Source organism: Syngnathus typhle, linkage group LG12, assembly GCF_033458585.1.
Source record: "Syngnathus typhle isolate RoL2023-S1 ecotype Sweden linkage group LG12, RoL_Styp_1.0, whole genome shotgun sequence".
Classification (NCBI taxonomy): Eukaryota; Metazoa; Chordata; class Actinopteri; order Syngnathiformes; family Syngnathidae; genus Syngnathus; species Syngnathus typhle.
In genome coordinates, this window is record NC_083749.1 from 10,668,751 (window position 1) to 10,696,236 (window position 27,486).

A 27,486-nucleotide genomic window follows, 5' to 3' on the forward strand; every position below is an offset into this window, starting at 1 on the left:
GCTTCATAATTTAGTCTCTAAATTAGCCTTAATTCTAATAGTTCATACACATACGCACACACGCACACACGGAGATGACGTTGCAGGAGGGGCAGGAAGTAAACATGGCGTCTGGACAGCAATGGGTGTTGGTGGAAATGGTGCAAGCATTGTACGAGGTACGTTCCTTCTCATAGCAACGCGTTTGTGTAACGGAGAGTACTTAATTCGTGTATTCTTCAATATAATGATATTGATATATATTAAAATGTTGCGCCATACGGTAACTTCCGGAGTCAAGAAAGACCTGATGTATTGGCATTGACGTACTCTCAACCAATCGTATTGTGTCTTGCCATTCGCGCTTGGTCATGTCCAAACCTGTCAACTCCAAAAGTAGATTGAAGCAGCTTGTTCAATGCTTTTAACTGTTTGTATCGACGTGTCTGGAACGGTATTAATGTAGTTCAACGAGTGTGGGACATTACGTGTCGGTCAAGACGTAATTAATTTAACGTGATGCTGAAATTGTCGAATCGGCTGTCTGTCCAGTTTGTATGGACAACAGCTATTTGTTGCAGTATTTTGGGGAAAAAAACAAAGACACATGCATTCTTGTCCATCGTGAAATGTATCATTGCCGCTTGAATTTATTTGTGGGAGTGACTAACCCCCCCGCCCCCAACACACGCACACGCACACGCACACACACACACACACACACGCCTGCCTGCACACACCTATTCCAGTCAAAGTAGCTCGAGCATTGAATATCCACTCTGAAATCAGAAAATGGAGATGGTACAGCTTCTGCAAAATAATCTTTAGTTGTCTTCCACAGGCCCCATCTTATCACCTCATTTTGGAAGGCATCCTCATTTTATGGATAATCAGGCTTCTCTTCTCTAAAACATACAGGCTCCATGAGACAAATAAACTGACTGAAAAGGTAACAAATGTGTGTGTGTTGTGCGAGTGCACACGTGACCACACTTGAACTTTGGGCTTCCTTCTTTGTTCCCCTTAACAGGAAAAAGAAGATCTTATTGAGGAGTGGCAGCCTGAACCTCTTGCTCCCACTATTTCCACAGATTCGCCATACATAACCTACGATATTGTCACAGGGTAATCATTTGGCAAGCTCAGACTTGATGCTATAAACCAGAGGTCCCCAACCACTGGGCCACGGACCGGTACCGGTCCGTGGGTCATTTGGTACCGGGCCCCACAGAAAAAATATATAAATAAATGTCGCGTCTAAAAAGAAAACTAAAACTAACTACGGTAGTCCGCAAGGGACAACAAACCCTGTTGTAATTCAACGTAATGGTGAGTTTTATGTTCAAGTGGTTTATATTGGTTTTTATGCCAGTCGTATCATTTTATTCCGTTGGACTTTAAAGGCCGGTCCGTAAAAATATTTCTGGTCCGTGGCGCAAAAAAGGTTGGGGACCGCTGCTATAAGCAATTTAGTTTTTTTAATATACCGTAATTTTCGAACTATAAGTCGCACCGGAGTATAAGTCGCACCAGCCATAAAATGCCCAAAAAAGTGAAAAAAAACATATATAAGTCGCTCCGGAGTATAAGTCGCATTTTGGGGGGCAATTTATTCGACAAAATCCAACACCAAGAACAGTCATGAACGAGCAACAACAGGCTAAACGATAGGTATGCTAACGTGACATAAACACAAACTAAGAGCTGAGAACGGCCCTGATGTAAAATTCAGTTATTCAAAAGACTATTACATAAATAACACGTTAATAAAACCATCTGCGTCACTCCAATTCATTAAATCCATCAATCGTCCTTTGTCAACAATGCGTGCGCGTCGCTGACGGCTCTTGCACTTAAAAATATTCCAAAGGCCCATATAACGATATATAAATTATATATCAAATAACTATTATATAAGCAATAATGTTATCAAACCATCTGTGCACGCTAAATCATTAAATCCATCGATCAAATTCCTCGTCCTTTGTCATCGCCGCGCGTGCGCCCTGACGTCAGCCTCGTCGTTATTCCACAGATCTTCTATATAACTATATTGTAGCGTTAACAAAGTTCAAGGAAAGACGTGGGTAAACGTGGTAAACGGCTATTTATTTAACAAAACAAACTTACAGGCGTGTGGCGGCGTGGACGTCTTTCCTTGAACCTTGTTAACGCTACAATATAGTTATATAGTAGGGGTGTAACGATTCATCGATACACATCGATTAATCGATATAATGCTCTACGATTTATTGGCATCGATGCTAAAGGTAAACATCGATTTATATCGCCGTGTTTGACCTCGGACATTAGACGGGACTTTATTTTGAAATCCAGTTCATTGTTGCTTGCTTCCTCTTTCCGGGAGCAGTGCACAGCGTTGTTGTGTTGTGAGCAGAGCAGGCACGTGAAAGGGGAGTCGACAACTAGTACGCGGCTCCTGGGCTGGTGCTATGGCTAGTGTCCAAAAAGACGAGGAAATTTGCTCCCCTTTAGGCTTCCAGTCATTCATTCGGAAGCACTTTGGATTCCAAAGAAAAGATGGCTCAACGGACAAGACACGTGCAGTTCGTAAATCCTGCCATGCGGTGATCAAATATTCAGGGAGCACAAATCTCGCCGCACATTTAAAGAAAAAACACGACATCAAAGTTCAGTGTTAAAATAAGCACTTTGTATACTACAATACTCTTGTAATTTCCTAAAGAGTTTGCAGTACCTTGTTGATTTTGCGTATGAATTGTTATAAATCAGGATATTGTTCTATATTTTTTATTTAAAAAAAGAAAATCGATCGTAGAGCACTATATCGCGATATATCGTGAATGAATCGCAGCAGGCTTTAAGATATCTGCAAATATCGTATCGTAGTTCTTTGTATCGATATATCGTATCGTGACAAAACCCGCTATTTACACCCCTATTATATAGTAGATCTGTGAAATAACGACGAGGCAGCGCGACGCTGCGTCAGGAGCGCGGCGGTTGTTTACATAAAGGACAAAGATTGACTCGACGAGCTGCTGCTGACGCGACGTTGCGCTGCTGTTGTCACTTGAAATTCAAATCCCTTGCTACATTGCGGTTCGTTTATCGCGGTTTCACTTTTTTTTTTTTTTGAAAAATTTTTGAAAAAAAAAACAGATATAAGTCGCTCCTGAGTATAAGTCGCCCCCCACCCAAACTATGAAAAAAAACGCAACTTATAGTCCGAAAATTACGGTAAATAGAATCAGGCTCTTTTCGCTCAATGCTGTGACGTCATATCAGTCGCAGATAGTTGATCCCTTTTCTGGTTGGGCGAAATATGTCAGCTGTGTATTTATAGCCTCCTGTAATATGAGCTTCATAAATGACAGTCATTTTAACCCAACATCACCACAAGATCATGAACTTTGTGTTGAATAGGAGGATAAACGTTTGATGCTTTAGTCTGAACCAAGATCGTTTGTAATGTCATGTGTTGTGAATTCAAAACTTTCTCCCTCAGATCTTCATAGATTTTGTAATTGTACCACGTCAGTTTCATTGCATTTGTATTAGAGATGCACCGATCCGACTTTTTCAGTTTCGATACCGATACCGATGCCGTGACTTTGCGTATCGGTCGATACCCGATACCGATATTATGGTTGACTTAACAAGCTACATAACTCTACATGTGGAACAGAAAAGACCAAAGGCAATGGCATCAGGCAGGCTACACAGTTCTTTGCTCTAAATTAGGGGTGTCCAAACTAACGGTCCAGTTTTTATTGGCCCGCAGCAAATTCTGAAAACATAATTGAATATGGCCCGCACAAGAAGCTTGAGCTCAGCTTCTCAGTTTCCACACTAGATGGAGCCCGGCACACAAAGCGTTTAACGTCCCATTAACACCCCCCCGGAAGACAAGCGAACACGCAGCGTTTGACATCCGATTAGCCCCCCCCCCCCCCCCATTCGGGAGAGAAGCGAACGCGCAGCCTTTGACGTCCCATTAGCAACCCGAAGAGAAGCGAACGCGCAGGGTTTGACGTCCGCTTAGCAACCCGGGGAAGAGAAGCGAACGTTCGCTCCATGTTTGCGTTTGTTTAGAAAACTCTCGTGGCGTGCGGCACACGTGCTGCTGACGTATGACGTAGCCCGCGTCCTAATAGATTAAGGAAAATATCGGCTCGCAGATCGGCTGCATTTTCCGATACCCGATCCATCTATTTTGTTGATATCGGGGCCGATATCCGATCCAGATATCGGATCGGTGCATCTCTAATTTGTATTCCAATTTAGTGGTTGATTTAGTTCGCTGTGATAACATTATACTGTAATTGCAATATGTTTTGTCTAAAATTATTTATTTTTTTTATCACATAGCAATGTTCTCTTATGATATATGCTATCTTCAGATGTATGCAAGCCATATCTTATTTCATATCTTGAATGACAGACCCCCCAGCCACAAAATCATAATCAATGGAAAAGAGTGCATTAACTTTGCATCATTTAACTTCCTGGGTCTCCTTGACAATGAACGAGTCAAGGTCAGTGTTTCAACTACTTTCATCATTGTACAACTTACTACTGTTACACTAGATTTGAGCATACCGTTTTTTTCCGTGTATAGTGCGCAAAATTTAACTAATTTATTGTCCTAAAATCTGGGGTGCGCATTATACATGGGTACAAAAATTTTTTAATTATTTATTTATTTTTTAAGTCCCAATGATCGTCACACACGCAGGGAGGCAATGGGTCCCATTTTTATAGTCTTTGGTATGGTCTTAACTAGGCTGGATGTAATTTTTTTTGTTGCCGTTGATTTCTCCGACTGCCCGTAAACGCACCACCGCGCTCCGTGCGCGCACGGGAAAGAGGCGGCTCTGTATGGGAGAGACGTTGAAGAGGAATAAAAACACCCTTGGAAACCAAAACTTAAAATGTTTCGGATTTGTGTAGGGTACATTGTGACAGACAGCAAACGAGCAGGTGATCGAGCAAGCCTTGTCTGATACGAGAGCATTGCGGTCGCATGGAGCGTGTTTGAAGTGAACAGCAGAGAAGAAAGGAACAAGGCAAAGTGTTGTGAAATAAAATGCACAGAACGGATGCGCAAGACACGTCAGCTATATAAAGAGCGAGAGTTGTTTTCTTCCTATTAGTTTCAATTCACAGTTTAATTAGCAGTTTCAATCAGCAAATAACAAAATGCGTATTACAGGTAATATTTTATTTCACAACACTTTGCCTTGTTCCTTTGGTCTCTGCTGTTCATCCTAAAACACAAAGGCGCTCTTTAAGCAATGCGACAGTGAGCGCCCGGCGCGCTGCGGTTGCGCGACCGCACCAAATTAAGCTCCCTGCACAGTGCGCACTGAGGTCCACTTAAATTTTAGAAAGTACATCAGGACTTTAAAAATATCTTCTAAATTTCAGCGACGGCTCTGTCACAATAATGCGACCAGCGCGGTGCAGTTGGGCGGTCGGCGGCGCGCTACGGTTGAGCGTTCTCTCTCGCGCTCTCACTCTCGCTCTCTCTCGCTCTCTCTCGCACACACGCAAACCGGATATCATACGGAGGCCGCCATTACAGATGCGCAGAACGGATGCGCAAGACACGTCAGCTATATAAAGAGTGAGAGTTCAGTTCTCTACCTAAATCCGTATTACAGGTAATATTTTATTTCACAACACTTTGCCTTGTTCCTTTCTTCTCTGCTGTTCACTTCAAACACGCTCCATGCGACCGCAATGCTCTCGTCAGACAAGGCTTGCTCGATCACCTGCTCGTTTGCTGTCTGTCACAATGTACCCTACACAAATACGAAACATTTGTTGCGGCTCCGAGTCACGACGAGGGGCAAGTTTTGGTTTCCAAGGGTGTTTTTATTCCTCTTCAACGTCTCTCCCATACAGAGCCGCCTCTTTCCCGTGCGCGCACGGAGCGCGGTGGTGCGTTTACGGGCAGTCGGAGAAATCAACGCCAACAAAAAAAATTACATCCAGCCTAGTTAAGACCATACCAAAGACTATAAAAACGGGACCCATTGTCTCCCTGCGTGTGTGACAATCATTGGGACTTAAAAAAAAAAAAAAAAAAAAATTTTTTAAAAATTCATAAATATTGGGTGCGTATTATACATGGGTACAAGCTTTTTTCCAGCATCAGCATGCCATTTTTAGGGTGCGTATTATACATGGGGGCGCACTATACACGGAAAAAAACGGTATTTTTTTTTTTTGAGTAAAAGAATGTTCAGTTAATGTCTCATTACAATTCATAATTGCAGCAAAAGGCACTGTCATCTCTGAAGAAATATGGGGTTGGAACATGTGGTCCCAGGGGCTTCTATGGAACGTTTGGTAGGCGATTTCCTTTTAAACTGCTCTGTACCTTTTTATTATAGTTTTTTTTAATTTTTATTGCTAATTATTTTCTAAAATCCAAGAAAGTTTAAGATCCCCATTTGTGTGGTATTGTTCTCGTAAATCTTTTCAAACAAATCAATTTGACACAGTGATAGCCAAAATATGTCAGGTAATGAAACCTAAATAATTTGTTTGTGATAAAAGAACCAGAAAATCAATTTGAACTTTCAGGGGTTATTGTTTTATCATAATCAAGAACAGTCAAAGTCAAAAAAGTCAAAGTCTGCTTTATTGTCAATTTCTTCACAAGACACACAAAGAAATTGAAATAACGTTCCCACTATCCCACGGTGACAAGACATAGTACACAATACAAGTAAAGAACACCAAAAAATAAGAACAAGAAGGCACAAACAATGAATAAATAAGAGTGATGAATAAATAATAAATAAACAAATAACACAATAAATAAGAGGAGCAAAAATGAATAGAAAAGAATATAGCGCAAAAGTACAGGACGCTACGCAGAAGGGGGGAGAGAGTTCAGGATCCAAACAGCCTGGAGAATGAAGCTGTTGGTGAGTCTGGTGGTGCGGGAGCGCAGGCTTCCTGTACCTCTTCCCAGAGGGCAGAGGATCGAACAAAGAGTGAGCGGGGTGACTCGCATCACTCACAATCGTGGTCGCCTTGCGGGTGAGATGGGAGGTGTAAATGTCCTTCAGGGAGGGGAGTGAAGCACCAATAATCTTACCAGCCGTGTTCACTATGCGCTGGAGGGCCTTCACGTTGTATTCAGTGCAGCTACCACCCCAGACAGCGATACAACTGGACAGGACGCTCTCAATGGTGCCACGGTAGAATGTAGTCAGGATGGCCGGAGGAGCACTTGCTCGCCCGAGTTTCCGCAGGAAGTACAGGCGGCGCTGAGCTTTCTTGGCCAGTGATGCGGTGTTGGCGGACCAGGAGAGATCCTCACTGATGTGCACCCCCAGGAATCTGGTGCTGCTCACTCCACCACAGCACCGTCAATGGTCAGCGGCAGGTTTTGAGTGTGACCCTTCCGGAAGTCAACAACAATTTCCTTCGTCTTGTTGACATTCAGCAGGAGGTTGTTGTCCCTGCACTACGCGGTCAGAAGGTCAACATCCAACCTGTACTGAGTCTTGTCGCCCTTGGTGATGAGACCCACCAGAGTCGTGTCGTCAGCAAACTTCATTATGCGGTTGTTGCTGTAGGTTGCAGTGTAGTCATGCGTCAGCAGGGTGAAGAGCAGCGGACTGAGCGCGCAGCCTTGGGGGGCCCCTGTGCTCAGCGTGATGCTGGCGGAGATTTTGTTGCCAACACGTACCACCTGAAGCCTCTGATAGAGGAAGTTCAGTAGCCAGTTGCAGAAGTAGGTACTGAGGCCCAGCTTGTCGAGTTTGCAAATGAGTCGTTGTGGCACAATGGTGTTGAAGGCAGAACTAAAGTCCACAAACAGCAATCTCACGTACGAGTCCCTCCTCTCCAGGTGGGTGAGGGCAGAGCAGACGGCATCCTCAGAGGACCGTTTGGCTCGGTACGCAAACTGGGAGGGGTATATGGTGGGAGGGAGAATGGATCTGATGTCCTCCATGACAAGCCGCTCAAAGCACTTCATGATGATGGGCGTCAGTGCCACGGGGCGGTAGTCATTGAAGCAGGACGGAGCAGGTTTCTTCGGCACAGGTACGATTGTGGCAGCCTTGAAACACAGTGGTCTGAATGTAGATGATGGAAATCACTCAGATTTAGCTTTTATGTACTATTTACATAAATCAATGCAAACACCTTACACGAATGCAGCATGACTTCCTCCTGGGTCTACGAATTATGGAAAATATAGTCCTACTATATATACGTGAGGCATGATGATTTTTTTTTGTATGGTGGCATATTTCCAATTTTACAATGCGGCACAAGGCGTATGAATAGTTTTTCAAGCCACTGCATTTTCTATATGAACAGGCCAGCCAAAGTGAATAACATTCCTCTGTGATTAAAACAGTTTGAAGAGAAGGCTTTATCGACTGCTAAACCCACTGCAAATGTTTCCCCTTTGCAATTGTTAGAGTTGGCAAGGCTTTTTGACACGCTTGATGAAGTGTTGTTGGGACTCAGAACACACCAGTAACTTCTAATATCTGCTTATGGCTCACCAATGAATTTTTAGCGGCTATTTTAATAATAATTACTAGGGGTGTAAATCGCGGGTTTTTTCACGATACGATATAATATCGATATAAAGAACTACGATACGATATTTGCCGATATCTTAAAGCCTGCTGCGATTCATTCACGATATATCGCGATATAGTGCTCTACGATCGATTTTTCTTTTTTTAATAAAAAATATAGAACAATATTCTGATTTATAACAATTCATACGCAAAATCAACAAGGTACTGCAAACTCTTTATTTAGGAAATTACAAGAGTATTGTAGTATACAAAGTGCTTATTTTAACACTGAACTTTGATGTCGTGTTTTTTCTTTAAATGTGCGGCGAGATTTGTGCTCCCTGAATATTTGATCACCGCATGGCAGGATTTACAAACTGCACGTGTCTTGTCCGTCGAGCCATCTTTTCTTTGGAATCCAAAGTGCTTCCAAACGAATGACTTGAAGCCTAAAGGGGAGCAAATTTCCTCGTCTTTTTAGACACTAGCCATAGCACCAGCCCAGGAGCCGCGTACTAGTTGTCGCCTCCCCTTTCACGCGCGTGCTCTGCTCACAACACAACAACGCCGGGCGCACTGCTCCCGGAGAGAGGAAGCAAGCAACAATGAACTGGATTTCAAAATAAAGTCGCGTCTAATGTCCGAGGTCAAACACGGCGATATAAATCGATGTTTACCTTTAGCATCGATGCCAATAAATCGTAGAGCATTATATCGATTAATCCATGTGTATCGATGTATCGTTACACCCTTAATAATTACTGTATTTTTATTTAATTACCGACTATAAGTCTGTTTTTTCTTTCATAGTTTGGCCGGTGGTGCGACTTATAATCAGGAGCGAAATTATTAACACATTCTTACCTGATCATTAACGCATTAGTTACTTGCTAGTATAGTTGATCACTTCACATGTTATTTTCACTTTAAACCGCATGAGGGCGCACTTCGACCTGTGGAATAATTCGAACCGCAACTGACAATGAGTATGACCTCAGCGCCGCATGTACTTCCGGAGTCAGCAGCGGATGTTGTTTATAAGTGACATGGAGGATGAAGATTTCAATGGATTTAATAATTTGGAGTGACATGGATGGTTTGATAAAATTGTTATTTATGTTAGTTATTTGATATGTAGTTTATATATATATACTCCTTCTTTACGGAGACTGTACACTAGCCGTAAAGAAGGAGGCCGAGGACTACTGAGTGTGAGAGCCACTGTTCGGGATGAAACAGCCAAGATCCATGAGTACATCAAGGAAAAGGCCCGAACGGATGACGTGCTCAGTGAATGTCTCAGACAATGGCAAACAGAGGAAGAGTGGCTAGAGACACCATCATGGGAGGACAAACCCCTACATGGGATGTACCATCGGCAGATAAGTGAAGTGGCTGACATCAAAAATCCTACCAATGGCTGGAAAAAGCTGGACTGAAGGACAGCACAGAGGCACTCATCATGGCTGCACAGGAACAGGCTCTGAACACCAGAGCAATAGAGGCCAAGATCTACCACACCAGACAAGACCCAAGGTGTAGGCTGTGCAAAGAGGCCCCTGAGACAGTCCAGCACATAACAGCAGGGTGTAAGATGCTAGCAGGGAAAGCATACATGGAACGTCATAACCAAGTGGCTGGCATAGTGTACAGGAACATCTGTGCAGAGTATGGACTGGAAGCCCCAAGGTCAAAGTGGGAAGCACCCCCTAAGGTGGCAGAGAACGGGCGAGCCAAGATCCTGTGGGACTTCCAGATCCAGACTGACAAGATGGTGATGGCGAACCAACCGGACATTGTGGTGGTGGACAAACAGCAGAAGAAGGCCGTTGTAGTGGATGTAGCAATACCAAGCGATGGCAACATCAGGAAAAAAGAACTTGAGAAGCTAGAGAAATACCAGGGCCTCAAAGAAGAGCTTGAGAAGGCCTGGAAAGTGAAGGCCTCGGTGGTGCCCGTGGTCATTGGGGCACTTGGGGAAGTGACCCCCAAACTGGAGGAGTGGCTACAGCAGATTCCAGGAACAACATAAGACATCTCAGTCCAGAAGAGTGCAGTGCTAGGAACAGCCAAAATACTGCGCAGAACCCTCAAGCTCCCAGGCCTCTGGTAGAGGACCCGAGCTTGGAGTGGAAAAACCACCCGCGGAGGGTGAGAGGGGAATTTTTTATATATATATATATATATATGTATATATATATATATATATATATATATATATATATATATATATATATACATATATATATATATATATATATATATAGTTAGTATATAGGTCTGTGAAATAATTGGAACCGCAACTGACCATGAGTCCAACGTCCAGCACCGTATGTACTTCCGGAGTCAGCAGCAGCGTTTTTTTTAAGTGATACAGAGGACGAAGAGGGTGGTTCGATAAAATTGTTATTTATGTTATAGTTATTTGAATAACTGTTAGTATGTTACGTCAGGCACGTTCTCAGTTTCTCGTTTGTGTTTATGTAACATTAGCATACCGTATTGTTTAGCCTGTTGTTACCTATTCATGTCTGTTCTTGATGATGAGATTTGTCAAATAAAGTTCCCCCAAAAATGCGACTTGTACTCTAGTGTGACTGATATGTTTTTTTTTCTACTTTATTATGCACTTTATGGCTGGTGCGACTTGTACTTTGGAGCGACTCATAGTCCGGAACATATGGTAATTAATTATGATATATATTAATATTAGGGGTGTAAATCGCGGGTTTTGTCACAATACGATATATCGATACAAAGAAGCACGATACGATATTTGCCGATATCTTAAAGCCTGCTGCGATTCATTCACGATACATCACGATATAGTGCTCTACGATCGATATTTTTTTCGATTAATCGATGTGTATCGATTAGGGGTGTAACGATTCATCGATTAATCGATATAATGCTCTACGATTTATTGGCATCGATGCTAAACGTAAACATCGATTTATATCGCCGTGTTTGACCTTGGACATTAGACGCGACTTTATTTTAAAATCCAGTTGTTGCTTGCTTCCTCTTTCCGGGAGCAGTGCGCGCGTGTTGTGTTGTGAGCAGAGCAGGCACGTGAAAGGGGAGTCGACAACTAGTACGCGGCTCCTGGGCTGGTGCTATGGCTAGTGTCCAAAGTGACGAGGAAATTTGCTCCCCTTTAGGCTTCAAGTCATTCGTTTGGAAGCACTTTGGATTCCAAAGAAAAGATGGCTCAACGGGCAAGACACGTGCAGTTTGTAAATCCTGCCATGCGGTGATCAAATATTCAGGGACCACAAATCTATATTTATATTGAAAGAAAAAACACAACATCAAAGTTCAGTGTTAAAATAAGCACTTTGGATACTACAATACTCTTGTAATTCCCTAAATAAAGAGTTTGCAGTACCTTGATGATTTTGCGTATGAATTGTTATAAATCAGGATATTGTTCTATATTTTTTATATAAAAAAAAAGAAAAATCGATCGAAGAGCACTATATCGCGATGTATCGTGAATGAATCACAGCAGGCTTTAAGATATCGGCAAATATCGTATTGCGGTTCTTTGTATTGATATGATATTGTATCGTGACAAAACCCGCGATTTACACCCCTAGTATCGATGAATCGTTACACCCCTAATTAATATAATATATATTATAATTATCAGTTTTCCGAAAAATTCAACAGGAACACAAACTCAGTTTCTATTCTAATTTAACAATAATTAATTCATTATGATATATATTAATATAATATATATTATAATTATTAATATCAGTTTTTCGAATAGTTGTCACAACAAAATTCAACAGGAACACAAACTCAAAGTTTCTATTGTCTTGTGTGATTTTGATTTTAGGCTTTTTTTTTTCCCCACCTTACTTTTGTTTTCAGATGTTCACCTGGAGCTGGAGAGCCGGCTTGCCAAATTCATGAAAACAGAGGAAGCTATCATCTACTCATATGGCTTTGCTACCATTGCTAGTGCCATTCCTGCCTACGCCAAGAGGGGAGACATCATATTTGTGTAAGTGCCATCTGCAGACTATGCCTAAAAATATCTTCAAATGCTGACTGTAAGTAATGCAAAATAATTTCTTATTTATATTGTGTTTTTGTTCAAAACCTTTGACATATTTTGGGCAATGCTGTCAAAACTGTATATCTACGTTTGAACTCCTGTTCATCCTCTGACTTTATTGCATTGCTTTAATCTGTTTTACTGAAGGAAAACACTGTAAATCATTGTCATGTTTTGTCTTTTGGGCTTGCATTCAGGGACGAGGCAGCCTGCTTTTCCATCCAAAAAGGTCTTCAAGCTTCCCGCAGCTTTCTTAAATACTTCAAGCACAATGACATGGATGACTTGGAGAGGCTTTTAAAGGAGCAAGAGTTGGAGGACCAGCAGGTTGGTAAATACAGGCTACAGTAATATTTGGATAGGTCGTTCTCAGTTAGTTTAAATTACTACACCACAAGTAGGATGTTCCTACTGCTGTTGCCGAAGGTTATGCAGGCAGAAGAAAAGTACCTTTGCAAGAGCTTTTTTTGTTGAACAGGGTGTATATCATTTGTCACAATGTACATCTGATGAACATTACTGCCTGCTTTTGTTGCAGAACCCTCGTAAGGCTCGGGTGACTCGCAAGTTCATTGTGGTGGAGGGACTGTACATCAACACTGCTGATATATGTCCACTTCCTGAACTGGTAATTCAAGATTAGAATAACTTATTATTAGGGCTGTAAATCACGGGTTTTGTCACAATACGATATTATATCGATACAAAGAATCAAGATACAATATTTGCCGATATCTTAAAGCCTGCTGCGATTCATTCACGATATATTGCGATATAGTGCTCTACGATCGATTTTTTTTAAAATAAAAAATATAGAACAATATCCTGATTTATAACAATTCATACGCAAAATCAACAAGGTACTGCAAACTCTTTATTTAGGAAATTACAAGAGTATTGTAGTATACAAAGTGCTTATTTTAACACTGAACTTTGATGTCGTTTTTTTTCTTTAAATGTGCGGCGAGATTTGTGCTCCCTGAATATTTGATCACCGCATGGCAGGATTTACGAACTGCACGTGTCTTGTCCGTTGAGCCATCTTTTCTTTGGAATCCAAAGTGCTTCCAAATGAATGACTGGAAGCCTAAAGGGGAGCAAATTTCCTCGTCTTTTTGGACACTAGCCATAGCACCAGCCCAGGAGCCGCGTACTAGTTGTCGACTCCCCTTTCACGTGCCTGCTCTGCTCACAACACAACAACGCTGCGCACTGCTCCCGGAAAGAGGAAGCAAGCAACAATGAACTGGATTTCAAAATAAAGTCCCGTCTAATGTCCGAGGTCAAACACGGCGATATAAATCGATGTTTACGTTTAGCATCGATGCCAATAAATCGTAGAGCATTATATCGATGTATCGATGAATCGTTACACCTCTACTTATTATCAATTATTCATCAAAAGGCCCAAATTCAGAGTGTGTCTAGGGACTGAAAAACCGTAGCTATCATTACCATACACAGTATGGCATCAGTTCTTATTTTATTGTACCGTTTTTTGACCCATACATTGTTGACTGTGGCACTTGCATGTCACAAGAATAATCCGTAGCATTTTCGCTCTGCAGTAAAAGCACAATCCCTCACATTCAGGTGAGAATGTCCCATTTGCATCTGCGTGTTTTGCCTTCCATTTCCCAGATGGGCAGCTTAGCTTCAAACAAAAGTGTGTGCACAATAAGCTACTGCAAAGCTGACTGCATATCATGACTCTTTATTTCCAAAACACATTGTAAATTACATTACCGTGTTTTTCCATGTAAATGCGCCCCTGTGCATAATACGCACCCTAAAAATGGCATGTCGATGCTGGAAAAAAGCCTGTACCCATGTATAATACGCACCCAAATTTTGACTCTTAAGTCCGTAAACGTAAAATTATTTCAGAAAAGAGATCATCTTTGGGAACAACCGGATGTTATTCTGCCGGTCAGTATCACTGCGCATGCGGTAGCAAACTCGATAGCGAAGAAATGTTTCGGATTTGTGTAGGGTACATTGTGACAGCAAACGAGCAGGTGATCGAGCAAGCGTCTGATACGAGAGCATTGTGTTCGTATGGAGCGTGTTTGAAGTGAACAGCAGAGAAGAAAGGAACAAGGCAAAGTGATGTGAAATAAAATATTACCTGTAATACGCATTTAGGTATAGAATAGAATAGAATAGAATAGAATAGAATAGAATAGATCTTTATTTGTCATTGTCACACATGTACAACGAAATTTAAAAAGTGCCAACCGATCAGCGCATTAGATAAAAAAATAAATAGAATAAAAAGATAAAAAAATACAAGCTAGAAACCCACAGAAGAACATACACAGACATAATCATTTACTTTTAGCGGCATTCAATGAACTGAACTCTCGTTCTTTATATAGCTGACGTGTCTTGCGCATCCGTTCCGCGAATCTGTAATGGCGGCCCCACTATTTGAGAAGCACTGAGCTAGATTGAAAGATTGATTTCTTTGCAAGCAAAACTTCAAAATGCCTGCCAATGGGCTCCCTAAGGCAGATGCCTACTGTATACATAGTATTTGTACAAATTGTACAGAAAATTACAAAACAATGTCCACTGTTTTGTAGCTGATGCTGGATTCAGTGGATTGTCTCGGGAACTCCTCATTTGGGTGCGGTTGCAGCACCCTCACTTAAATTCACTCAGAGATGATCCCTCGCAGAAATTTTAACAAGCTAACGTTGTGTCTGCAAACAATGCAGTGTGAACAGAGGAACAAATATGCAAACCTCTAGTTTAGTTTGAAAAGTGCCAGTATCCTTCCATGTCATTCATAAGTAATACACTGAATTTGGACGACACTGGTTAGCATGTCTACCTCACAGTTGGGAGGTGCAGGGTTGGATTCCAGTTCCGGCCTTCCTGTGTGGAATTTTCATGTTCTCCCCGTGCTTTCGTGGGTTTCCTCCGGCTGCTCCTGTTTTCTCCCACATTCCATGCATGGTAGGCTGATTGGCCACTCCAAATTGTCTGTAGGTGTGATTATGTGATAGGTTGTTTATCTAAATGTCTGCAATTGGCAGCCGACCAGTTCACGATTTTACCCGTTAAAAGACAGCTGAGATAGGCTCCTGTACACTCGCAACCCTTGTGACGTGAGGATGAAGCGGGTCAAAAAATGGATGGATGGATGGATGGATGGATGGATATTATTTTTTCAATTAACTGGGGATTGCAGTTTAAAATGATGGCCAATATTTTATTATGATGGAGCACTGCATGGAAAGACACTTCTTTACAAATCTTTTTCTATTCCTTTAATCTGTCCCGTTTGACTATTGGTCTTGTGAAAATGGGAAGAAACCCTATCATACCTTGTTATTGATATTTCAATAGCCTCTGCTTGCACAAATTCTCAAATCACACAATGTATTTTTTGTCTGTATTGGCCTTTGTTGTGGTTAACAAAGAGAAGCCTTTAAATGAAACACATTCAATTGTGTTGAAAATACTTTCTCTCTGCAGTGTTTTGGCCAAGTTTGTTTGTTTTGTATTTATTTTAAGAGAATTGCCGTAATTTTCAGACTATAAGTCGCTCCGGAGTATAAGTCGCACCAGCTATAAAATGCCCAAAAATGTGAAAAAAAACATGTATAAGTCGCATTTTGGGGGACAATTTATTCGACAAAATCCAACACCAAGAACAGACATGAACGAGCAACAACAGGCTAAACGATACGGTATGCTAACGTGACAAACACAAACAAGGAGCTGAGAACGGGCCTGACGTAACATTCAGTTATTTAAAAAAAAAAACTATTACATAAATAACACGTTTATAAAACCATCAGTGTCACTCCAATTCATTAAATCCATCGATCGTCCTTTGTCAACAATGCCGTGTGCCGCGCCGCAGTTCAAATTATTCCACAGGCCCATACAGCGATATATAAACTATATTTTAAATAACTATCACATAAACAACAATATTATCAAACCATTTGTGTCACTCCAAATCATTAAATCCATCGATCAAATTTCTTGTCCTTTATGTCATCCTGGTGACAGAGGACATGTCCAGAGGATTTTTTTCTCTCTATTTTTCATGTTTTGAATATGTTCAAGATAAAGGTATCAAAGCATGTGAAGTGATCAACTATACTAAAAATAACATGTGAAGTGGTCAACTATACTTGTAAGTAAGTGATGTGTTAATGATCAAGTAAAAATTTGTGAAAAAAAACATATAAGTCGCTTCTGAGTAACCACCCAAACTATGAAAAAAAAACGCGACTTATAGTCCGAAAATTACGCTAATTCATAACTATTTTCAATATAATATTGATGTCATGTATGAATAACATTTATTGTCATCCAGGTGAAACTAAAGTACAAGTATAAGGTGCGGATTTTCCTGGAGGAGAGCATGTCTTTTGGTGTGTTGGGAGAGCATGGCCGAGGGGTTACAGAGCACTTTGGAGTCAATGTAGGTACTTTCCATGTTATCAAAGTTGAATGCAAATGCAACTAGTGGTCACAGGTCAGAGGAAAGGCTCTGTTCCAATTTGTATGACAGTCCAGACCAGGGGTGGGCAAACTACGGCCCGCGGGCCACATCCGGCCCACGGGACCGTTTAATCCGGCCCGCCAACCCTGAACAAATTGTATTATTAAACTTTTTTTTTTGGTCATTTTGCCTGCAATGACTGCGTTTTCCCAGTAGATGGCGAAGCGCTCGACTGCGCATTTACTACCAGAAGCCGTGTCAGAAAGCTCGGTGCACACTCACAAGTGCGTGTACGTACTCAGTAGTACGGACTTGGCGCACTCTCGCTCTATTCGTATCAGTCCCGAATTTAGAGCGTGGGCTTTGACGACAGCATTCTTATAATTCGCGCGCTGAGCTTTCAGATGCAGTTTTGCGCTAAAGCCACCCACAAACCTTCCCCTGGAATCCTTCCATTAAAATGAGTGGCCCGAAAAAAAGAAGTGAGTGCCGAATGTTAAAAAAGAGTGGCCAATTTGGCTCGACGTACACGACGTGACGTTCAGCCACATCAACATCAACCCGTCACAGATCAAGGTAAACGGACCAACACCTCGGATCTCGCCTAAGAATTGCCACAACAAATTTTACTCCAGACTATGACGCACTAGCAAAAAAGGGAGACCAACAACACTGTTCCCACTGAAAATGAACGGGAGGCTCTCAAGTTTATTGTAAAAAAATGCATTTTGAATATGATTTGTACACATAGCAGGGATTGAAACTAGCGACCATTCTCATTTTCAAACAATGCAGGATGCTCAAGGACATTGATGCACCACCTATTTGCGACTAATCTTAACCTGTAAAGTTCTTAAGGCTTACTTTAAGGAGGTGTTTCCCGTTTCCTCACCTCTGTTACCAGGTGTTTGCGAGTTAAAACTCTGCTCTGATTTTCAGATACCCCTCACCGTGTTGCTGTTTTGATTACTTTATTTGGATGTATGCTTTCACCGATTCTTCAAGATGATATATTTGGTCAGAATGTTTGCCGTTTGATGTGATCTCATAAGATAAACATCTTTCATTAATCTGACCTGCAGGCACTGAAGTGATGGAGATTGTTATTCATAATAACAGTGTCGTATTTTATGAGAATCACTGATAGCAGTTTTTTTGTGAATTATTATTTTTTTAATGCTGTTAATAAATGCATTTGTTTTCAAAAAAATTGTTTGGAATATCCATGCTTTACTACCTACTAAAGGCCAAGATCTTTTATGCAATGACCTTTACAGGTCGCTTATATGACTTCACACAACGCCTACGTCCATCTGCTCCTGGTCCGGCCCTCCGGTCCAAATTTAGAACCCAGTTCGGCCCGCGAGTCAAAAAGTTTGCCCACCCCTGGTCCAGACTATACTCTGAAACACTCCATTTCTTTTAGGTTGTATTCTATTTTTCCTGTGAGTTCTGATAACATTTTTGTCTCTGTCATGTTTGTGCAGATAGACGACATTGATTTGATCAGTGCTAACATGGAGAATTCTTTGGCCTCCATTGGAGGATTTTGCTGCGGACGCTCTTTTGTTATAGACCACCAGGTAAGCGCAGTACCAAAGTTAAGTGAAAGAAATGTATTTAGCAATGTTTCTAGAGATATTCATCATATTTTGCATCAAGAGTTACTTTTTATTATCCATGCCACAGACAGAAAGGAAAATGAAAGGATCTAAAAATAAGTAAATATTCCTCTAAAACTGAGATTACAAAATCACCAAATCAAAGATTTACTGAAAATGAGCCTTAGGAGCATTTTGATTTTTTTCACCAAAACATTACCGCTGATACAGGATGCTGTGATGACTCTAGAAAAAAAAACGATAAGCAATTTGGGTGCAAAAACCTGGTCAACCTCTTGCTTGAGACAGAGGTAGGGTTGGCAGAAAAAGAGGAGGAGCCGGGAAGTCCTGTCTCATTCCGTTGTGACCACCCACGGTGCACCATGTGTAGGCTAACAGGCCACTGAACTGAGAATGCAGTTGAGCGGCAAGTAAATTAGCCTACAACTCCCGCACCGCGGCAGAATCCACTGTTGTCCTCGGTCGAGAATGTTTCCTGGCCTCCTTGGACTGCCTGTCTGGCGGGCGTAAAGCACGTGCATTGCTTGGAAGGAACCAGAGAGTTTAGACGAATTTTGCAAGGTGCAGAGAATAATGTAGCACAGCATATCCCATAAAAAAAAGGACATTGACCAAATTTGCATAGAAATTAACGGACAAAACATTGAAAGAGTCAGCTCTACTAAATTCCTGGGGATCCACATTGACGAATTCTTGAACTTTAAAAAACATATTGATGATCTCACAATCAAACTGTCTAAATATGTGGGTTTATTCTTCAAATTGAGACATTATCTCCCACTCACTGCACTTCTTATTCTATACAAATCCTTATTTGAACCTCATTTAAAATACTGCAATATTATATGGTGTAACACATTTCCAACCCATCTAAAAAAGCTGGAGATACTTCAGAAAAAGGTCATACGCGCCATAACATGGTCTGAGTTTAACGCCCCCACTAAAACAATCTTTCACCAACACAATCTTCTGAGGCTTGTTGAATATAACTATTTCCAGAATGCTTGCGTCATGTATCAGACTGTCCATAAACGAAACCACAAACTCTGTCAACTCATCCCAATCTGTACTCCCAGCCACACCCACACCACCAGGAATAGAAATCTAATCATTGGGAAAAAACGGAAACTAAAATCTACAAGCTTTAGTATTGTGTGCAGAGGGCCACAGATTTGGAATGAGCTTGATGAAACACAAAAAATGTTGCAATCCATATCCATCTTTAAGGCAAATCTAAAAAATCAACTCCTATCAATGTATATTTAATGTGCTGGTTATAAACTGCATGAACACCTGTGTCCTGTTGTTAATATATTAGTTGTTAATTTATCAATTGCAAATGTACTTTACATCAAATCCAGAGTAACCAGAATACTGAGGTTGTCTATTGTCGTATGGTTGTTGTGTGCTGTACTTTGTTGTGTGTTTATTATTGTTGTCTATTATATATCTGTATGTTGTCCAAAATGTAAGGATATCTGGCCAATATCTGATACTTATGGGAAACCAGGCCCCCTATTAAAAGCTTTAAATAGCTTGCTTGGGGTGACCTTTCACGCATCCGGAATTACTGTTTGTTGTTCCATGTTGTATGTCTTGGATATCGCGTGAATAAACTCAAACTCATATTCATTTATTCATCATTTATTCATTAATTTGTTCATTCATTCATTCATTTATTTTCCCGTTTTCGACCTGTTGACTCATTTTTGTTGTTCAGTTATGGCACACCCTCCTCTATCGTGTTTTGAAATTCAAGGTCTCTACTGACATTTTGTGATTCGGTCATAAGAATTCGTGTGTCATTGTTTTGCAGCGCCTGTCAGGACAAGGCTACTGTTTCTCTGCATCTCTGCCTCCCATGCTAGCTGCTGCAGCTATTGAGGCCCTCAGCATTATGCAAGAGAATCCAGGTACATGTTCTTAATTTCTTTCTGTTGTCATCAAGCAAAATCACATCAGATCCTAAAGCAAGGAGTTCATATAGCCGGCCCATTGTTATTTGGCATTCACATAGCAGCAGGGGACCCTGGAACATTTATGATTGTAAATCAGGCAGAAACTGTGGCAGTTGTACGTGGCTGTAGAGATACTACCACTATATATGAATGTTTAAATCAGGGCTGTGGACTCGGTCGGACTCGGTCATTTTTGCCGGACTCGGACTCGGAGCTGATTTTGACCGAGTCCACCGAGTCCGACAATAAAAAAATACGTTCAATTTTATTTTCATCATGCTGCTGAGAATGCGCGTAGGAATACTGTCCACAGCCCTGCTTGCTTGTTATGAGGACAAATTTAGTTGTTGCGTGCGCGCCCTCGCCTGCCTGCCTGTGTGCATGCATGTACAAGACCCACAATGCCCCGCGCGCAGCCAAGATGGAAGAACTCGGGAGCAGCGAGCGAACAATGTTTTGCCTCTAGATTTGGGGGGGAAACGGAGCGTAAGTTACGATCAATGCGGCCACGTTGAGTTGCACTTGGGCTAATGTTTACATTATGTACCAATGTCAAGGACGATTATGTCACCCAGCTTATATCATTGATGTGTTTCGATAGTTGTGGGGTTGTCACTAATTATTTGTGTTTAGATAAATGTCTGAGCTATAATGGCGTACGGTGTTTTTCCGTGTATAATGCGCAAAATTTAACCAATTTATTGTCCTAAAATCTGGGGTGCGCATTGTACATGGGTACAATTTTTTTTTAATTTTCTTTTTTTTTTTAAGAAAATCATGGTACAACAAAACCAACAACAGGACTGACCGACAAAGACGTGGAAAAAAAAGACAGGGTGACATTACCAAAGACAGGAACAGAAACCAAACAGACATCATGACAGTAACACATGCAATGATCTGACGGTGAGCGAGGGGCAGACAGGACTTAAATACAAAACACGTTACATTGATTGAGGTGACACAGGAAGGGAGGGGCGACGCGAACAGAAACTATGGCAACCTAGACACATAGGAAAACTGGGGACAAGACATGACAAATCTCCCTCGAAATCAAACTTGAAATCACCTTTCTTCTTGTTTGTTGTCAATCGCGCATCGCATTCAGCCATCCTGCCCAACACACTTAGTCAGTAAAATTCATAATTGACGACACATCGTTTGATGCGATGGTGCAATCCTTGATGGTGTGTTATTGTCAAGTATTGTTTGGTTTTTAATCTCCATCGCAAACCGGATATCATACGGAGGCCGCCATTACAGATGCGCAGAACGGATGCGCAAGACACGTCAGCTATATAAAGAGTGAGAAATCAGTTTTCTTCCCATTAGTTTCAATTCACAGTTTAATTAGCAGTTTCAATCAGCAAATAACAAAATGCGTATTACAGGTAATATTTTATTTCACAACACTTTGCCTTGTTCCTTTCTTCTCTGCTGTTCACTTCAAACACGCTCCATACGAACGCAATGCTCTCGTATCAGACGCTTGCTCGATCACCTGCTCGTTTGCTGTCACAATGTACCCTACACAAATCCGAAACATTTGTTGCGGCTCCGAGTCACGACGAGGGGCAAGTTTTGGTTTCCAAGGGTGTTTTTATTCCTGTTCAACGTCTCTCCCATACAAAGCCGCCTTTTTCACATGTCCGCACGTCACTTTCCGTCACTCTTTTCATCTGATCGCGGTGGTGCCTTTACGGGCAGTCGGAGAAATCAACGCCAACAAAAAAAAATACATCCAGCCTAGTTAAGACCATACCAAAGACTATAAAAATGGGACCCATTGCCTCCCTGCGTGTGTGACGATCATTGGGACTTTAAAAAAAAAAAAAAAAATTGGGTGCGTATTATACATGGGTACAGGCTTTTTTCCAGCATCATAATGCCATTTTTAGGGTGCGTATTATACATGGGGGCGCATTATACACGGAAAAAAACAGTAATTAATGATTAAAACTTGAAAGTATCTGTTTATTGTATTCGTTTATATGTTTAATAAAGACAAAGCCATCACAAAACTGTTGTTATTATTTAGATTTTGATCTAAATTAGCCTTGAATAAAGACTAAGCAGTCACATGAATTAACAGAAAAAATGGACAGTCGGACTCGGACTCGTGGTCAAGAGGCCGGACTCGGACTCGGACTCGGTGCAAAAATCCGACCGAGTCCACAGCCCTGGTTTAAATATAAGAAAAACATCAGCAAAGAACTGGCTTTATAAAATGCCCAAATGCCAAGTCTCTCTCACATACGCACACTCTCACACACACACACACACACACACACACACGCACACACAGGCACACAGTTGTATGTTTGTGTGTCGTCACCTTTAAAGGGCTTGGCCTAGTGGACAACATCTGGAGTTATTTGTTTGAGATGATGTCTGATCCATGCTCCTTGTGAGTGTCGTCATTTGGTAATAGAATGTTTGACTTTGGTCTCAATATAAGTCACACTAGGTCATAAAAACATATTATCTTATTACATATTAACCGTTTATCTTTGATGGTTGGCAACAATCTTGCAAATAGCTCCGTATGTGCAGGTCTTTGTGGATAAAAAGTTGGATCCATACATATTATTTGTCACATTTCAAATAGTCACGTCATCAGAACAACAGTCAAACTAATGGCCAAGATCGTTGGGGTGGCTAGGCTTAAAAAAATTTGAATGTTGTTCATTAGGCTGCTACTTGAGACATGCATGCCCACAGCCATTTCTAATCTTTTAATTCCTGTTTTATTACAAAGCGGTTGTGCTGTGTTTCTAGAGATATTCACCGTTCTGAGGAAGAAATGCACATATGTCTACAAAGAACTACAAGGGTAAGTATTCTACCATTATTATATATACATATGTATTAATTTTAATTCATTACACTAGTTCGCTCTGTTCTATGAAACTACTCTGCAACAATAGAAATTTGTCTGATGGATGTTCTTGCAAAATTGTTTAAAACTGATCTATCTCACTGAGCAGCCAAAGTTAACCAGGGTTTGTGCATACCCTAAATGTTGATTTTTTTTAATTGTTTTTTTTGCCAGGGTTCGCAAACTGTCGCAAAGATGTTTCCCAGACATTCACCAACATTTTTAATAGTTTTTCTTGTTGCAAAGAATTTTTTAACATGTTCAATGGGATAGTCTCTGGCACGCCCGCCGCAAGACCCTTGTTAGAATAAAGCAAGTTATAAAATGTATGGATGGATTAACCAATGAAAATCAGACATTGCTTTGTTGTTGAACAATAATATTTTGAAAAGCAAACTCCTGAAATATGTAAAAATGATGATATCCCTGGGAAAGATAATTTGACGATGGGGATCCTAACCCCATATTTAACATAGTTGTGTCTTGGAATTAGCACCAAACTTGAAAGTGGTCAGTTGGCCTCTTTAAAGGGTAAAGTAGTCACTGTGCTGTAAGCACACTCTTCATGGATTGGAGGAAGCGAAGCCGAGAGTTGTTTTAGCAGATTCTGCGCATATACCTAGAAATTATGACGTGAGCTACACCAAAATAGCCACTGGTCATAAATGCAAATGGTAAATAACTGAAAAAAATAAACTCTGACATATTTTAATATATACTATATGTATAATTTTTTTATTGTAGAATTCCTGGGCTCAAGTTGGTGGGAATGCAGTTTGCTCCTGCTCTTCACCTGCAGCTGAAGAGAAGTTCAGGCTCTCGAGAGTCTGACATGCAGATGCTACGCTCAATTGTTGATTATGTGAGTTGTCTTTTGTTTCACACTAGCTCATATACAGTTGGGATGGTGGTACACTAGTTAGCAAGTCCGCCTCACAGTTCAGAGATGCGTGGTTCAACTCCGCCTCCGGCACTTCCGCTGTAGCATCTGCATGTTCTCCACGTGTCTGTGTGGGTTTTCTCTCGCAACTTCATTTTCCTTCCACATTCCAAAATCAGACCTGGTAGGCCAAATGACCACTCCAAATTGTCCATAGGTGTGATTGTGAGTGTGAATGGTTGTTTGTATATTGTACCCTGCGATTGGTTGACGACCAGTTAAGGGTGTACCGCACCTACCACCCAAAGATTGCTGGGATAAGCTCCAGCATGCCTGCAACTCTGGTGAGGATAAGTGCTTTAGCTCATGGATGGATAAAACTTATACACCTCCCTTCCATGATACTGAACAACAACTTCATCTTTTCATCCCTTCAATCCTAGACCACTCCAAATTGTCCATAGGTGTGATTGTGAATGTGAATGGTTGTTTGTCTATTGTGCCTTGCGATTGGTTGACAACCAGTTAAGGGTGTACCTCACCTACCACCCAAAGACTGCTGGGATAAGCTCCAGCATCACTGCGACTCTCGTGAGGATAAGTGCTTCAGCTCATGGATGGATAAAACAAATACACCTCCCTTCCATGATACCGAACAACAACTTCATCTTTTCATCCCTTCAATCCTAGACCTCTGACAAATTAAGACATGCGCAAGGCGAGTTAAAATGTTGCAATAGCAGAATGATACATGCAATACACCGAGTTCATCTTTGTTGCTGTGGACTCCAGTGTGAGTTTTGTGCTGCATGCATAACAATTCACCGTCCAATTTTATTTGATTTGAGGGATATTTGTACGTAATATTTGAATGGGACTGCGAATGTTGGTGTTGAAGTTGTGCTTTCTACAGCATAGACGACAAATTAAGAGACAGACATTCTGTAACTCTTCCTAATTTCCATATTTTGGTTGTTAGTGTATGGAGAGGCAAGTGGCACTTACTCTCGCCCGATACCTCGAAAAAGAGGAACGCTATCCCCCTCCGCCCAGGTAAGATCCTCAATTTCTTTCCATCAGTGGGCTGGCACGGTTTAAATAACTGTTATTCCTTGTGTCCTCAGCATCAGAGTGGTGGTGACCATCGAACAGACGGAGGAGGACATCCTGAAAGCCAAGTTGTGTATCCAGGAGGCTGCTTTAACGTTACTTAAATGAATGTTTTGTTTTGTTTTTCTACCTTCCAATGTCAATGAACTTCTTATCTGTTATCTATTTCTGAGTAGTATGGTTGACAGACACGCACACACATCATGAGCACACTTATATTGCAAGGCTTTTTATATCCTATCCCTGATTTTAATTTCTTCCCCTTCCCTCTCAGTATCTTGTATATCCATATCATGAATGTTGACAGCTGTGACTAAGGAAAGGAAAAACATTCCTGAGGCTGCAATGCTAATGTCACTCTTCAGAGAACTTGACAGCTATCTGATTGTAACTACCGTTTTTTTCCGTGTATAATGCGCAAAATTTAACTAATTTATTGTCCTAAAATCTGGGGTGCGCATTAAACATGGGTACAATTTTTTTTATTTTATTTATTTATTTTTTTTATTTTTATTTTTTAAGAAAATCATGGTACAACAAAACCAACAACAGGACTGACCGACAAAGACATGGAACAAAAAGACAGGGTGACATTACCAAAGACAGGAACAGAAACCAAACAGACATCATGACAGTAACACATCCAATGATCCGACGGTGAGCGAGGGGCAGACAGGACTTAAATACAAAACACGTTACATTGATTGAGGTGACACAGGAAGGGAGGGGCGACGTGAACAGAAACTATGGCAACCTAGACACATAGCAAAACTGGGGACGAGACATGACAAATCTCCCTCGAAATCAAACTTGAAATCACCTTTCTTCTTGTTTGTTGTCAATAGCGCATCGCATTCAGCCATCCTGCCCAACACACTTAGTCAGTAAAATTCGTAATTGACGACACATCGTTTGATGCGATGGTGCAATCCTTGATGGTGTGTTATTGTCAAGTATTGTTTGGTTTTTAATCTCCATCGCGGACCGGGCGTTATACGGAGCCAGTATGACTGTGCATGCGCACTATGGATCCGATGCGCAGAACGGATGCGCAAGACACGTCAGCTATATAAAGAGCGAGAGTTGTTTTCTTCCTATTAGTTTCAATTCACAGTTTAATTAGCAGTTTCAATCAGCAAATAACAAAATGCGTATTACAGGTAATATTTTATTTCACAACACTTTGCCTTGTTCCTTTCGTCTCTGCTGTTCACTTCAAACACGCTCCATACGACCGCAATGCTCTCGTATCAGACGCTTGCTCGATCACCTGCTCGTTTGCTGTCACAATGTACCCTACACAAATCCGAAACATTTGTTGCGGCTCCGAGTCACGGCGAGGGGCAAATTTTGGTTTCCAAGGGTGTTTTTATTCCTCTTCAACGTCTCTCCCATACAGAGCCGCCTTTTTCACGTCCGCACGCCTTTTTCACATGTGCGCACTGATCGCGGTGGTGCCTTTACGGGCAGTCGGACAAATCATCGCCAACAAAAAAAATTACATCCAGCCTAGTTAAGACCATACCAAAGACTATAAAAATGGGACCCATTGCCTCCCTGCGTGTGTGACGATCATTGGGACTTAAAAAAAAAATTTTTCTAAAAATTGAGTGCGTATTATACATGGGTACAGGCTTTTTTCCAGCATCATGCCATTTTTAGGGTGCGTATTATACATAGGGGTGCATTATACACGGAAAAAAACGGTATATATCCTTAGTTGCAGATTAAAATGTTGCAACATCCGGATTGCAACATTGACATTTTGTCATGTTAAGCGCATACATGGACATACATTGCCTTGTTTTAGTCTTAATTTCTTTCACTTTGTTATTACTTATTGTACCTTCAACAAATGTTTTTTACTAAGCAAATTATAGAATAATTAATCACTAATATGTCAAATAAATCTTTATTTCTGACCGAAATGTGAAATGACACTTCCTTGCGCTGAATGTCTGTTGATCACTTTCAAATTTGTCAAC

At 41.1% G+C, this 27,486-nt stretch overlaps 1 protein-coding gene across 3 annotated transcripts; it reads left to right on the forward strand.

Annotated features, from left to right (window-relative positions):
- sptlc1 (serine palmitoyltransferase, long chain base subunit 1) lies at positions 1 to 27,429 on the forward strand. 3 transcript variants are annotated; one of them, XM_061294147.1, is made up of 15 exons: positions 1 to 158; positions 821 to 928; positions 1,010 to 1,104; positions 4,406 to 4,499; positions 6,246 to 6,318; positions 12,402 to 12,534; positions 12,786 to 12,915; positions 13,127 to 13,216; positions 16,925 to 17,032; positions 18,541 to 18,636; positions 20,492 to 20,588; positions 23,412 to 23,466; positions 24,256 to 24,373; positions 25,371 to 25,444; positions 25,516 to 27,429. In XM_061294147.1, exons 1-15 carry the CDS (start codon positions 75 to 77, stop codon positions 25,607 to 25,609), a joined length of 1,449 nt encoding a protein of 482 aa, XP_061150131.1. In that variant the 5' UTR covers positions 1 to 74; the 3' UTR covers positions 25,610 to 27,429. The 3 variants fall into 3 exon arrangements, with proteins under 3 accessions (XP_061150131.1, XP_061150132.1, XP_061150134.1); XM_061294148.1 differs by lacking the exons at positions 821 to 928; positions 1,010 to 1,104; positions 4,406 to 4,499; positions 6,246 to 6,318 and having other exon boundaries at positions 84 to 158; XM_061294150.1 differs by lacking the exons at positions 1 to 158; positions 821 to 928; positions 4,406 to 4,499; positions 6,246 to 6,318 and having other exon boundaries at positions 1,032 to 1,104.
- The last annotated feature ends 57 nt before the right edge of the window (positions 27,430 to 27,486 follow it).

Excerpts from the sequence above, each read along its gene's own strand:
- sptlc1 (XM_061294147.1), top strand. The coding sequence starts at position 75 with ATGACGTTGCAGGAGGGGCAGGAAGTAAACATGGCGTCTGGACAGCAA. Across the intron at positions 929-1,009 it reads CAAATAAACTGACTGAAAAG|GAAAAAGAAGATCTTATTGA; the intron begins GTAACAAATGTG and ends TCCCCTTAACAG. Across the intron at positions 18,637-20,491 it reads CTTTTGTTATAGACCACCAG|CGCCTGTCAGGACAAGGCTA; the intron begins GTAAGCGCAGTA and ends ATTGTTTTGCAG.